Genomic DNA, 11,980 nt, shown 5'->3' with positions numbered 1-11,980 from the left:
TCCTGGTGACTCTGGTGGTCACTGTGGAGGCTGGGAATTTGGGTTTCAACAGCTTCAGTGTGGGAAGGGTCTTCTGTGTCCTTGCTGAGTACTCCAAATGCTTGGGAACAACAAAGGCAGGCAGGAGAGATGTTTTGATAAGGGAGAGTCCCATTCACTTATTTCAAGTAGCACCTGCAGGCATATTGTTTTGGGAAAAAGGTTTCAGCTTTGGTATCTGGAGTGAAGAGCTGCATCCATCTCGTAGCCTGGTTTCGAGAGCAGAGACAGGAGGTGCTGCTTCCTCCCTCATACCTGCCGTGCTTGGCGTTTTTTAACTGCTAGGCAGCTTCCCACTCAGAATGCAAAATTATACACTTGTTTTGTTTAACTGTTGTGGTATGGCTCTTATCTCTCTCTGTGTGCTAAGTAAGATGTTTAGGTATCAGCTCTGGACTTGGCCAAGTCCTGAAAGCTGCACGTTGTTGCCTTTGGAGTCCCTGCATCCATCTCTGCATGAAGTGCTTCCACAGGCACGAACCAATTCTGATAGCTCGTGGTCCTCTGCATTGCCCATATCCCTCATCTGGGTTGTTTTGGGAGTCCTGAGATAAGATAGATCTTTGTGCTGATGTCTGTGGGCTAGACATGAAAGGCTGCTCCGGGGGCGAGTTGCAGCCTTTCAGGATGGTTTCTGCATGTGACTCTGGGTCCGTGAGCAGATCAGCAATAACCCACAGCACCAGGGGGGTGACTTCAGTGAGGATATTCTAGCTGGGAGCATCAGTTGTAGTAGTAGGGAAATTAAATTAGTCTGGGGGAAAGAAGTCAATTAATCTGCTCAGTTTCTCCCCCTCCCCCCAGAATTTCGTGGAGCCCATAAGCACAGACCTTGCGTAAGTGGATTGCATTTCACACCTAATGTGCATAATTATATCTTGCAAACAGTTTATTAATGGATCTATAATCACAGAGTAGCTTGTACATACATAATGCTGGTGTTTGATTATACTGCAGCTGCCATAGATCAATGGATACACAGGAGTCTGGCTTATTACTGTCTCACACGTGGAGTCTAGAGAACAATATAACACTGGTGCCATGCAGTTGTTCATCAAATGCTGCTACCTAGGGAAAACCAGAGGTTTTAAAGACGTGGTAGGGAAGGTTGGAAAGAACAGTACATAACAGGACTTGGCACTTGAAGAAAGCTCCCTTTCTCAAAAACATTCCATCTGCAAATCTTTCAGTAGCCTTCTGTCTCAATTATCAATGTGCTGTAAACATGTTAGATCTTATTTTGGAAAGGGGTCTGTTCTGAGAATTCGCTCTGAAAGCAGCGTGTCTACAAGCTTGACCATTTCTGTTTTCTGGAGGTGACTCACCCAGAGGACTGATGAATAGCCCAAGTTCTTGTGAATCAAAGCCCAGTGATTTGCAGGCTAAGCTGAGTCTCCCACCATCTGAGCAGCCCGAACCGCACCGAAATGGTTTGCAGAGATACCCCCCAGCTGCCTTTGGGAAGCAGTCCCATTTGGTTACGCACAAGGAAAAAGGTTCTAGCTTGTTTTGGGGTGTTGATGATATAGTGCTAAAAGCAAAGAAAAAAAAATAAAAATGTTTGGTGAGCTGCAGAATTCCCCTGAGATTGTATCCCACCTGCAGCACCATAACCTGGGCCTTCCCTCTCATGTCCCCCAGTGCCACCTGCAGAGCTGCCTCTGATCTGTGCTGACTGTCTGGCCACTGGCCAGTGACTGGCCAAACAGGGTAAATAACTGTGCAAATTATCATCTAGCCTTTCTTGCAGCAAAGACATTAATTTGTGTGCCTCTCCTCTGTCTAGCTGGGAACAAAACAATAGGAACTTCTCTGTGTTTAAGGCCTGAATTGCCTTGTGAAATGTTGGGGGGTGCGTGGGGCAGAGAAAGGAGGATTTGGTGTGATTTTGTAGCTTTCCTTGATGGGAAAACAGGCCTAAAATAATAGTTTCCTCACAGATATATCTGTTACAATATACAGAAATCAGTTCCCTTTGCTAAAAGGGTATTCTTCAGAGCAAAAGCTCTTTTTGTTTTGTGAGGGTCAGCTTACTGTAGAGAAAGTGGATGAATTCAGAAGAATAATATGATCCTGTGCCACTATGTTCAGTGTCATCCATTCCAGCTATCCTGTTTCTGCATCAGCCTAACTGAGGCAACAAACAGAGGCAGTGTCTGATCTCTTACTTTATCAGACTTTCTGATAATAGTGACTCACCTTATTTAAAATAAAAATTTTGGAAAGATGAAAACTGTGGGATGACAAATATTAAACAAAGAGCTGCGTGGGGGAAAGCAGACAAACTTGATCTTGTTTCCAAAGTCTTGAAAAATATATGCCAAGGTCAGAACACCAAACTTACTGGGTGATATTGTCTCCTGTTTTCATTCCAGGGCTTTACAACCACTCGTCTTGCTTTTGATTTTGGTAATTTTTTTTGCAAACTGTAGTTTGGAAGAAGGCAGAGTCAGTTTTGGGGGGTGAGGAGGTGGAACTGGGTGAGGTACTAGCAAGTAGTGAAAGATTATTGGAGGTTAAGAGAGCAGATTTCTGCCTTATGAACTTGGCAGTTCTCCTGCAGGCCTATGCTCTTGGTATTGATCTCGTTGTAAGATGAATAGTGATATGGATTTTTTTTTAAATGTCTTATTTTGGGACCTTTTAAATGTGCCTGACATTCACGAGAATTTTGCTTAAGGGTTGGTATTAATCTAAATGAATCAAGATAATACATAACATTTTATGTTTTCAATCTCAGTGTATTTTCTTTTCAGATTTGGTTACTATCGAAAAAACCTTTTATAACAGTTCTTTTAGTGCTTTTAACTTCTGAATTTACCCATATATCTGCATTACAGTAACATACCAAAAATCAGAAGATACAGCTTGAACACGTACAGAGTTATTGCCTAAATCTGCAGTTCCTATTGATCAGAAATGTATTAAGCATATTTTCTACATTTAGAAAAAAAGTCTAAAGTTTGTTTTTATGAAGTCTGTATATAATTAGTTAGGGGATACAGACACTTCCCTCATTTTTTTAATTAATTTGCTCATACTTCATTCAAATCATGCCTTCTGGCTAACCTTAGCATTGCCCTCTTCAATTTGCATGACTACGTGTAACGTTAAGATTGTAATACTGAGAGATTAGAAAGCCTCATTTCTTTATCAAAAGATCTAATACACTCTAATATTTTTATGTTGGCAATAGGTATTGCAATAATCCAACAGCTTTTTGGCTCGTGCAGCCATTCTTATGATGCTTCAGAGCTGTTAAAAACCCGGAGGAGTGATTGCAGGGAAAAAATCAGAGTTGGAACAGACCTACAAGGATCACTGAGTCCAACTCTTACCCCTGTGTGGGACAGCCCCAGGAATCGTGCCTATCTCAGTGGCTGAGCATTGTCCAAACCCTCCTGGAGCTCTGGCAGCCTTGGTGCTGTGCCCGCTGCCCTGGGGAGCCTGGGCAGTGCCCGGCCACCCTCTGGGGGAAGAACCTTTTCCTGAGATCCAACCTAAACCTCCCTGACACAGTGTAAGGCCGTTCCCCTTGGTCCTCTCACTGGTCACCACAGAGATCACTGCTTGCCCCTCCACTTCCCTTCACAAGGAAGCTGTAGCTGCAATGAGCTATTGGGGTATAACTGGGGTATGTATGAAAAAATGGATTTAGGGACACGTGATGTATGTCCTGCTGTGCTTCATGATTGAATTGGCTCCAGTAAAATGGATATTTGTGAAGATGAAGAATCAAAAGTTCAGGCTGCTGTGTTTTTAGCATGAAAGTGAGCTTTCCAAGAGCTGGGGAAGCAAAGTGCTGTTTTTTTTTTCTCTGAGCTGACACCACAACTTCAAAGACAGTGAGCAGCCCTGCTGGGCTTCCTGAGGTGGCGGTGGGTGCTCCTGTTCCCCTCGGGAACAACCCAGTGTGGGGCTCCACAGCGGCCACCGGGCAGGCAAAGGGGCTGGGGCACCGTGTTTGGGGTGGCAGCCGGAGAGCAGCCTGTGTCCTCTGACAGCAGTGGGGTCAGGGATCACCCCTGGGGCTCTGGGACCACACTTGGGGCTCTGGGACCATCCCTGGGGCTCTGGGACCACCCTTGGGGCTCTGGGACCATCCCTGGGGCTCTGGGACCACCCTTGGGGCTCTGGGACCACCCTTGGGGCTCAGAGACCACCCTTGGGGTGCAGGGACCATCCCTGGGGTCAGGGACCACCCTTGGGGCTCAGGGACCATCCTTGGGGTGCAGGGACCATCCCTGGGGTCAGGGACCACCCTTGGGGCTCAGGGACCATCCCTGGGGCTCTGGGACCACGCTGGGGGTCCGCCAGGCTTTATGCTGCCCCCGGGGCCGGCCCTCGCTGACCCGGGGGAGGGAGCCAGAGGAGGCCGGTGCGAGGCCAGCGCTGTCCCTCCCCACCTGCTCCATCCTCACGGCCGCCCCGGCGGGGGGGACACGGCGCGCCCACCGCCCGCCCTCACGCCGCGGCAGGTGCGGGGCCCGGCCGGGTCCCCGCCGGGAGGGGGGCGCGCCCCATCGCCCCCGGGGCGCGGGATGCGGCCGCTCCCCTCGGGGCAGGGCGCGGGGCAGCGCGGCGGGGCGGGAGCCTCAGCTGAGACCCGCCCGGGCTCTGAGGGGGCCCCTCGCCGCCCCTCGCCCCCCGCCCGGGCGCGGGGCGCATGCGCGGCGGCGGCGCGGAGTTGTGAATGGCGCGGCTGTTCGGGCCGAGTCCGGAGCGGGAGGAAGTCGGAGCGCGGGGAGGGAGGGAGGGAGCGGGCGGGGGGCGGGAGCGGCGGCGTCGGGCTCCGGCAGCGTCGGGCTCCGGCGGCTGCGGCTGCTCCGCGTGCGCCGCGGGAGGAGGAGGAGGAGGAGGCACGGGAGGAGGGGAGCGGGGGCGCCGCCGGCGGGGGCTAACAAAGGGCGAGGCGAGCGCTGGGGCTGGGACAGCGCGGGGCGGGCGGGAGGGAGGGAGGGAGAGGAAGGAGGGCAGCCGGCGGCGGCGGCGGCCCCACCACCATGCCGCGGGTTGTCCCCGACCAGCGGAGCAAGTTCGAGAACGAGGAGTTCTTCAGGAAGCTGAGCCGCGAGTGCGAGGTGAGGCGGCGGCGGGGCTCCCCCTTCCCTCCCTCCCTCCCTCCCTGCGCGGGGAAAGTTTCCGCGGGCCGCGGAGGGGCCGGGGCAGCCCCGGGGCTCGGCGGAGCCGGGCGGGGACGCGCAGTCAGTGCACTCCGCTGCCCCCTTATCGCCGGGGCTGGCCCCTCTGATTGCGCGCCCTGTTCCCCGCAGATTAAATACACCGGCTTCAGGGACCGGCCGCACGAGGAGAGGCAGGCCCGCTTCCAGAACGCCTGCCGCGACGGCCGCTCCGAGATCGTAAGTGGCGCCGCGCTGCCCGGCCGGGCCCCGCCGCCGCTCCGCGCCCGGCCCCGCTCGCCCGGAGTTGCGGGAGCCTTCGGGGCTGCGCGGGGCCCGGGCCGGAGGGGCCGGGTGGGACGGGACGGGACGGGGGGAAAGTTTTCCTCCGGGAGCGGGGTGACACCGGCCGCCTTTCGAACAGCGAGGGGCAGGAGGGGTTCGTCGGCAGGCAGCGTTCGTGTGCCTCGGCAGCAGCTCCGCTCCCAGGTGCCGGCTCGCTCCGCGGCGGGCACGGAGCGCGTCCGGAGCGCCGGGTGACAGGGGAGGGAGGGAGATCCCCCGGCTGTGCTCCTTCCCGGGGCACGTGCTGCAGCTACGAGCTGCTTACTTCAACATTCAGCTTTTTTGCCCCCTCTCTCTCTCTTCCCCCCCCCCCCCCCCCCTCCGGAAACAGTAGCCTTCAGAAATGAGTAACATTGTTCAGAAGGCGATGTCTAAAAGCCTTGGGTGAGCTGTTTGATGTATTCGTGAGCTAAATCAAATGCTTTTAGAATTAGGCTTTGAAACTTGCAACTTCAGCCCCGTTTCTCTCATTCATTAAGGTTAGTTACAGACTGCTCTCTTCTGAATTAAGAAGTGAGATGAAGTATGGCTTGGAGTAGTCAAGAACTGACTCGGTATTTCCTGATTTGATCTGCTGTAGGTTGCTTCTATAGGATCAGTAGCTCATAGCATTGTCAAGTTTGTAACTCTTGTCTATTAAAATGCAGAAGTAACCTCTTTTTCATTTACAGTATATAGTGAAAGACAAGGTAAAATAGAAAATAAACCCCACTTTCACCAAGTTTGGTTTATGAGCATTCTTTAATTTCACATGGTATATGTATTGCTAGTCAATTCACAATGAAATTATTTTTACACACAATGAAATTACTCTTATACTCCAAACAAAAATAGTTAAATACCCATTACTTTAGCTGATCTCATCATTTGCATTTGTCAGTAAAAGGATACACACTCAAGAACATGATTACCTTTTACTGAGTAACTTTATTTTAGCTGAATCTTAGCCCTGCTTGTTACCACTGGTCTTAGAACCTGTAATATTGTCTTGTGAGAGGCCCTCTGTAGACAGGTTCTTAATTTTACTGTTTGTTTTACGTTCAATTTTCGTAGTGCGTGTTTGCTTCCTTTAAGAAGTCACCAGGGAAACAATAGGTAGGTAAGGAAGACATAGTTGGCTAGCATTGGAAATTCCTGTACGGGTGAAAGTGCATAATATACTCGAATCCCTCCCTAAAAAAAAAACAAAACCCAAAAAAACCCCCATGTAGGTTATAAATCAGCTTGCTAATGCAGCCTATGCAGCTATTTGTATAAGTAGGAAATCGCTGTAGTTTCACCTTTGTGCTTCTAAGCCTGCTGCTGTCTTTTTCTACCACAGCTTCAGCCCTTGGAAGCAACCAGTGATGCCTGTTCTACATATTTTCACTTCTACTTAATTATAAAACAGGCTCTATATTTCTTGATCTGAAACATCTGGTTTTGTTTTGTGAACAGGGCGCGAGTAGTCAGGTTTATTTAGAAATGTAATGTGTGTAATGACTGATGTTAAAAAGAGCTAGTAATTTTACATTATTTTTTTTTTTTTTTTAGTCTTGAATGTTTTTCCAGACATCAAGGATTTATTCTTTTATCTCCAAAGGGAGCCTTTGCAAATGACCTTACATATTTTTAAGCAGACAAAAAAGCAGAGAGAACAGCTTAGGGGTTTAATGTAGAACCGGCAGTGTGGTGTTGGCTCTGTCTGTCAAATAGCTCTTGATTGAATAAAAAAAAGTAATTACCACTGTTACAAGAAGTAACTGTGAAATATATTAAATAAGATTTCATGTTTGCTGGTAATGCTTTGATAACTTGAAAATACCTTCACATGTTTGGTTTGTCTTGGAAGGGGCTTGTATTTACGTTGTCTACATGTGGGTCAGGTCACCCTTGGAGTACCTGAGAAGCTTTTTGCAAAATTTTGGACTTAAATGTCTGATAGCTTTTCAAACTGGGCTTTAAAAGGCTCTGCATAGAAAATTATAATTTTCCTACTTTCAAGTTTAAAACTAAACTAGTGGTGTGACTTTTTTTTTTTTTTTAGTTTAATTTGCTTGTTACTTGAAAAATGTTGGTCCTGTGTGGTTAGAAGCGAGTCTGTTCTCAAGTTTTTCAGTACTGACCTATGATTTGATTTGAGAAGCCCATGAGTATTTTAACTGGATGGTTTTATCTGTTCCAAGGGAGGGAACAGGCTTCAAAAATCCAGAGAAAAAATATCTACGTAGCTTTTTAAATACCCTATGGTTTAAATGTTGCCTGCATGACTCCACGAGGAGGTGGAATTTGGGTACTTTTGTTTTCTTTTTTTTTCTCTTCTTTTTCAATGGTTTTTCCTGGCCCTCTAGCACACACAGGGGTGGGAGCAGGGAGGCAGGGGCACTTGGCTGGCTTTCCCAGAAGGCAAGAATAATCCTTCTGAGCCAGCACCAGGACTGGGGTGCTCTGTAGGGCTGCAGTGCTCAGCTGGTTTACACTCAAAAGATCTCACTCTTTGGCATTTTAAGTGCATAAATTGAGGAATATAAAACACGTATTTGCTAAAGATGCTCGGAGGTAGGAAGGTAGTTCTTGAACAGACTGAGTGGTGAAGACTTACAGTCACAAGTATTTGGAGATGATATTTTGTTGGTAGGTAAATAGAATCCCTCAGAGGGGCCAAGGGACAGCACAAGGTAGTCAGGCTGACAGTGATGGTCTGCAGCCCTGGCAGTTTGGATGCCTCCTATTTATGCAAGTGTATCCTTGGTAAAGCTTCTATTTCATTGATTGAAGTGTTTGAGTATCGTAGGGCAAACAAATATTAATGTACCAGTGCAGTATTCCCCTGGTATTACTAGGACCCATTTGTTAATTTCAATGACATTGAGAAAATGCTTACAGGAGGTTTAAAACAACAAACAAACAAGCAAAGAAAACTTACAGAATCTGTTATTGAGGATAGCCTGGAATGGGACCTGCTTGCAGAGCATGAGCCTCCCTTGGCAGAGGGGAAAGAGTCAAGACAAAGCACTGCTACTTTGGAAGTGGGAGGTATTAATCCTGTGGCAGACTGCATTGCAGCCCATGACTGGAACTATCTTAAATAACATGTAGAGCTATTGTGTCATAGGTAGCAGTACAGTTATGCCATGAAGTTCCTGAATTCTGGGTTGCTTGAAAGAAATCTGCTTCTCAGGAAATTCCAGCTATTAGGGTAGTAGTTGTATAGCTTTTAAGAAGAACTATGTTCTAGATTAATGACCATTTAAATCTAAGTGATCATGGTAATCAATACAGTTGTTTGATTGCAACAAATTACAGTTAACCCTGGGATTTTGAGTAGAGTGATATTCTGGGAGCATGTGTGAGTATTCTGGTTCTTAGGGGACGATGTGCTCACCTGTACCAGAGAAGAGTATAAATACTGCAAATCCAACTTCTGCTTGCAAAAATAATTTTTCACATCATGTCTGTAAATTGATGTACTCTTTATGGCTTGGAGTTAAGATATGCAAATAAATACAGAGAACTATAAAGAAAACTGAAGCCTATTTTCGTTTGAAATCGTAGAAAATTATTTGCTTGGAAGCAACGTGTGCTTTTTGTATTACGATTAAGTCGGTCCCTTTAATGATTTCACAAAGGGCTGCAGCTGAGAATTCCTACAGTTGCCTGTTCTCCCTGCCAGCATGTGCTGGTCTGGATTTCACGGGTGCCTCAGTGTGGCACGAGGACTTGGTCCTGTGAGGTTTGACTGAGCCGTGCCAGGAGATGATCAAACAGGAGTTTTTACGTTTCAGTGAAGTGTTTCTCTAGGTGTAAGTAGATTGTGAAAGGAGACAAGTAATTTTCTTTTGAAAATAGTTGTTCCTTAGTCTCAGGTCTCGGGAGTTAATTTTCCCTCAGCAGTACTTCTTTGAGAGATAGGCAACCTCTCTAAAATCATGGGCAGTTTTTAACGTTGCAGGTACTAAGTTGGTGCAGGGTATCCAGACAGAACTGAAAGGACAGATTCTAATGTCAGCAAAACTGATTTGAAAGAAGTATTGATTCCATGTTGTATTTTATATCCGAAGCAGCCAATGGCAAATGTTGTCAAAATGGAATCAGATGTTTGTAACTTAATACTTAAGAAAAATGATGAGTGCATGTTTTTGACTTTAAGTATTCTCTATGCTGCCTGGCTTAAGACATAAACTGATGTAAAAATAAATGACTGCCTGCATAATTTATGTAATGTCTTGCTCCCTGATCCTGTTTGTATTGATTTTTCTAAAAGGCTTTTGTGGCCACAGGAACCAATCTGTCTCTCCAGTTTTTTCCGGCCAGCTGGCAGGGGGAGCAGCGGCAGACACCGACCCGGGAGTATGTCGACTTTGAAAGAGAAGGAGGCAAGGTAAGAGGGAAATTGATGTGACTGAAGGAAGTTTGTGTGCTGTGCTGCTGCTGTTGTTAGTATGGACTGCACGTGTTGTGCAGAATTCCTGGTATTTCACGTCCCCACGCAGGTAGGTGGTGACGGGAGTGCAAGGGAAAGCTGGCAGGATAAAATCTGGCATTGCTCTGTTTTAAAGCATCTTGATGTTTCTGCAGGGAAATGTGGCCAGTACTGGTGGCTTTTTATTATTTTGAAGGACGAACTTTAGTTCTGCTGCCGCGCTGGGATAAAATTTTGGGGAGCAATTTAAATTTGGTGTTGTGCAGCCGCTTCTAAGGTGGTTCAGAAATTAGACTTTGTCCAATGAATTGTGGTAGGCTACATTTGCACTTTCAACAGGTTATTTCATTGTGTCTTTGGCTGCCTGTTGATAAAGCAAGCAGTCAGTGTGCTCTTAGTGGGATGAATCTCTTTCTCAGTTTCACCATGAGCTCTAACACAGAAGCAGCATCACTTTCAGAATTGATTTCTGAATCTCTCTTTTCTGGGGTGGTTGTCCCATAGACTGATATTGAAAGCTAGAATTCCCTGGTGACAGTGATGGTTACTGTGAAGCTGTATTAGATTTAAAGTCAGAAACCTTGCTTTGTCTCATCAGACTAAAGTTACTGAAATCACTTACAGCTGGTTTTGTTTTACAGGAAAAACATACCTTTAAAAAGTAGACACTGCCTCTTATCTATGCTATTGTAGGTGCTTTGGGACTAATCCAAAGATCACTGAATTCGATAGGAGACTTTCTGCAGACCTCAGTGGGTTTGGACCAGCACTTAAGCCCTCACAGCCTTTCTCTTTCAGGCTAATTTCTGTATAATTTTTTGATTTTAAAGACTTTTAAAGGACTACAAAATTCTTCATTTGCCTGAATTTTTTTACCTACCCTTATAACAAGAAACAGCTAATGCTACCAAACCTACCAGGCTGGAGGAAATACTTGAAGCCTATTCAGGTTTAATGGCATATTGGGTCTTTTAAATACTTCTAGGTGGAAGATAAATATTTCCTATAGTGGGAAAAGTTGATTGGAAGAAAAAAAAATTCCTGAGGGCAGTTATGGTATTTGGAATTCAAGTTAATGAGTTTTTTTGGAAAAAATTGTTTTCCATTTAGTCCTGTGAGGCTTGCAGAAGTTTGACAAATTGGGGGAGAAGGAGTGAAGCTGGCTGTCTGGGTACTGGCTGCTTTGCTAAGGAAGCTGAATTGAATCTGGCTCTTACTGAAAAATATTGATTCTGGCTCACAATTGAATGAGGAATTTTTCTTGTAATGTGTAAGAAGACTGAAGTCTCTCTTCTTGCCAGTTCAAAACTAATTTTATTTACTCCTATGATTTTTTTAACTTTGTTTTCTCTGAATGAATCCTTGAAGTACTGAACTACTTCATCCATTTTCTTGTGTTGCCTTAATCATGTAAGAGCGTGGTAGATGTGCTGTGTATTAAAATAGAACATGAGCCTCATTAGTGAATGCCACTCCCTCTTTTATGTGTGTTTACAGTCAATTTAGAGTGCCTCACTAAAACCTTTAGGAGAAATCTTCTGAATGAGGCTGGAGGTGGACAAACTGATAAGTGGGAATAATGTTATAGTCTGGTATGAACAAATCACAGATCCCTGGTTGTAATCAGACCTTGCTGGGTAAATCACACATGAATGCAGGGCTTGCTCTGCACAGAACTGAACTTCTCTGAAAGGGAGCCACTCCCACGGCCTGGGCAGAATGGGAGAGGGTTTCTGACGTTATCAACGGAAACAGTTCAGTGTTTCATGACAATTGTCTGAGATTTTGTGCTCTAGATTTTTGTCATTTGGCTTTATTAAGAATTTCTTTCATAGGCTCGAGCAGTCTCTTAAGACCATGTGATTTTTTGTAGCTCTGTGCAACATTGTTTTATGAGCTTTGATTCTTGAGGCAGTGCATAATGTGTGTTTGTTCATCACTGGATTTATGCCAGCAAGGCATGTTTTTAATTATATGAATAAAAAAAGGCTATGGGGGGAGCTGTCAGTTAATTATTATCTTAGGCATTAGTTTGAGATCTAGAATGTAGATAAAACTTACCAACACTAGAATA

General features: G+C 46.1%; 1 protein-coding gene and 1 long non-coding RNA gene across 3 annotated transcripts in view; one reads left to right on the top strand and one right to left on the bottom strand.

Moving 5' to 3' along the window:
- Positions 1–910: 910 nt before the first annotated feature.
- On the bottom strand, positions 911–4,639 carry LOC135421847 (uncharacterized). The gene is made up of 4 exons (XR_010434236.1): positions 4,446–4,639; positions 2,239–2,465; positions 1,365–1,570; positions 911–1,107 (listed from the first exon to the last, which is right to left on the bottom strand). It is a non-coding gene; the product is annotated as an uncharacterized LOC135421847 (long non-coding RNA).
- A 347-nt stretch (positions 4,640–4,986) lies between these two features.
- CBFB (core-binding factor subunit beta) overlaps positions 4,987–11,980 on the top strand; it is a 39,099-nt gene continuing 32,105 nt past the window's right edge. For both annotated transcript variants that reach the window (XM_064670639.1, XM_064670641.1), the window contains exons 1-3: positions 4,987–5,120; positions 5,313–5,399; positions 9,748–9,864. In XM_064670639.1, the coding sequence (XP_064526709.1) occupies positions 5,043–5,120; positions 5,313–5,399; positions 9,748–9,864 (282 nt within the window). In that variant the 5' untranslated portion in view covers positions 4,987–5,042. The remainder of the gene's footprint in view (positions 5,121–5,312; positions 5,400–9,747; positions 9,865–11,980) is intronic.

This window comes from Pseudopipra pipra, chromosome 14 (assembly GCF_036250125.1).
Source record: "Pseudopipra pipra isolate bDixPip1 chromosome 14, bDixPip1.hap1, whole genome shotgun sequence".
In the NCBI taxonomy this organism is placed as follows: Eukaryota; Metazoa; Chordata; class Aves; order Passeriformes; family Pipridae; genus Pseudopipra; species Pseudopipra pipra.
The sequence above is the reverse complement of the archived record's forward strand: the minus strand, read 5'-3'. Positions and strand labels throughout refer to the sequence as shown.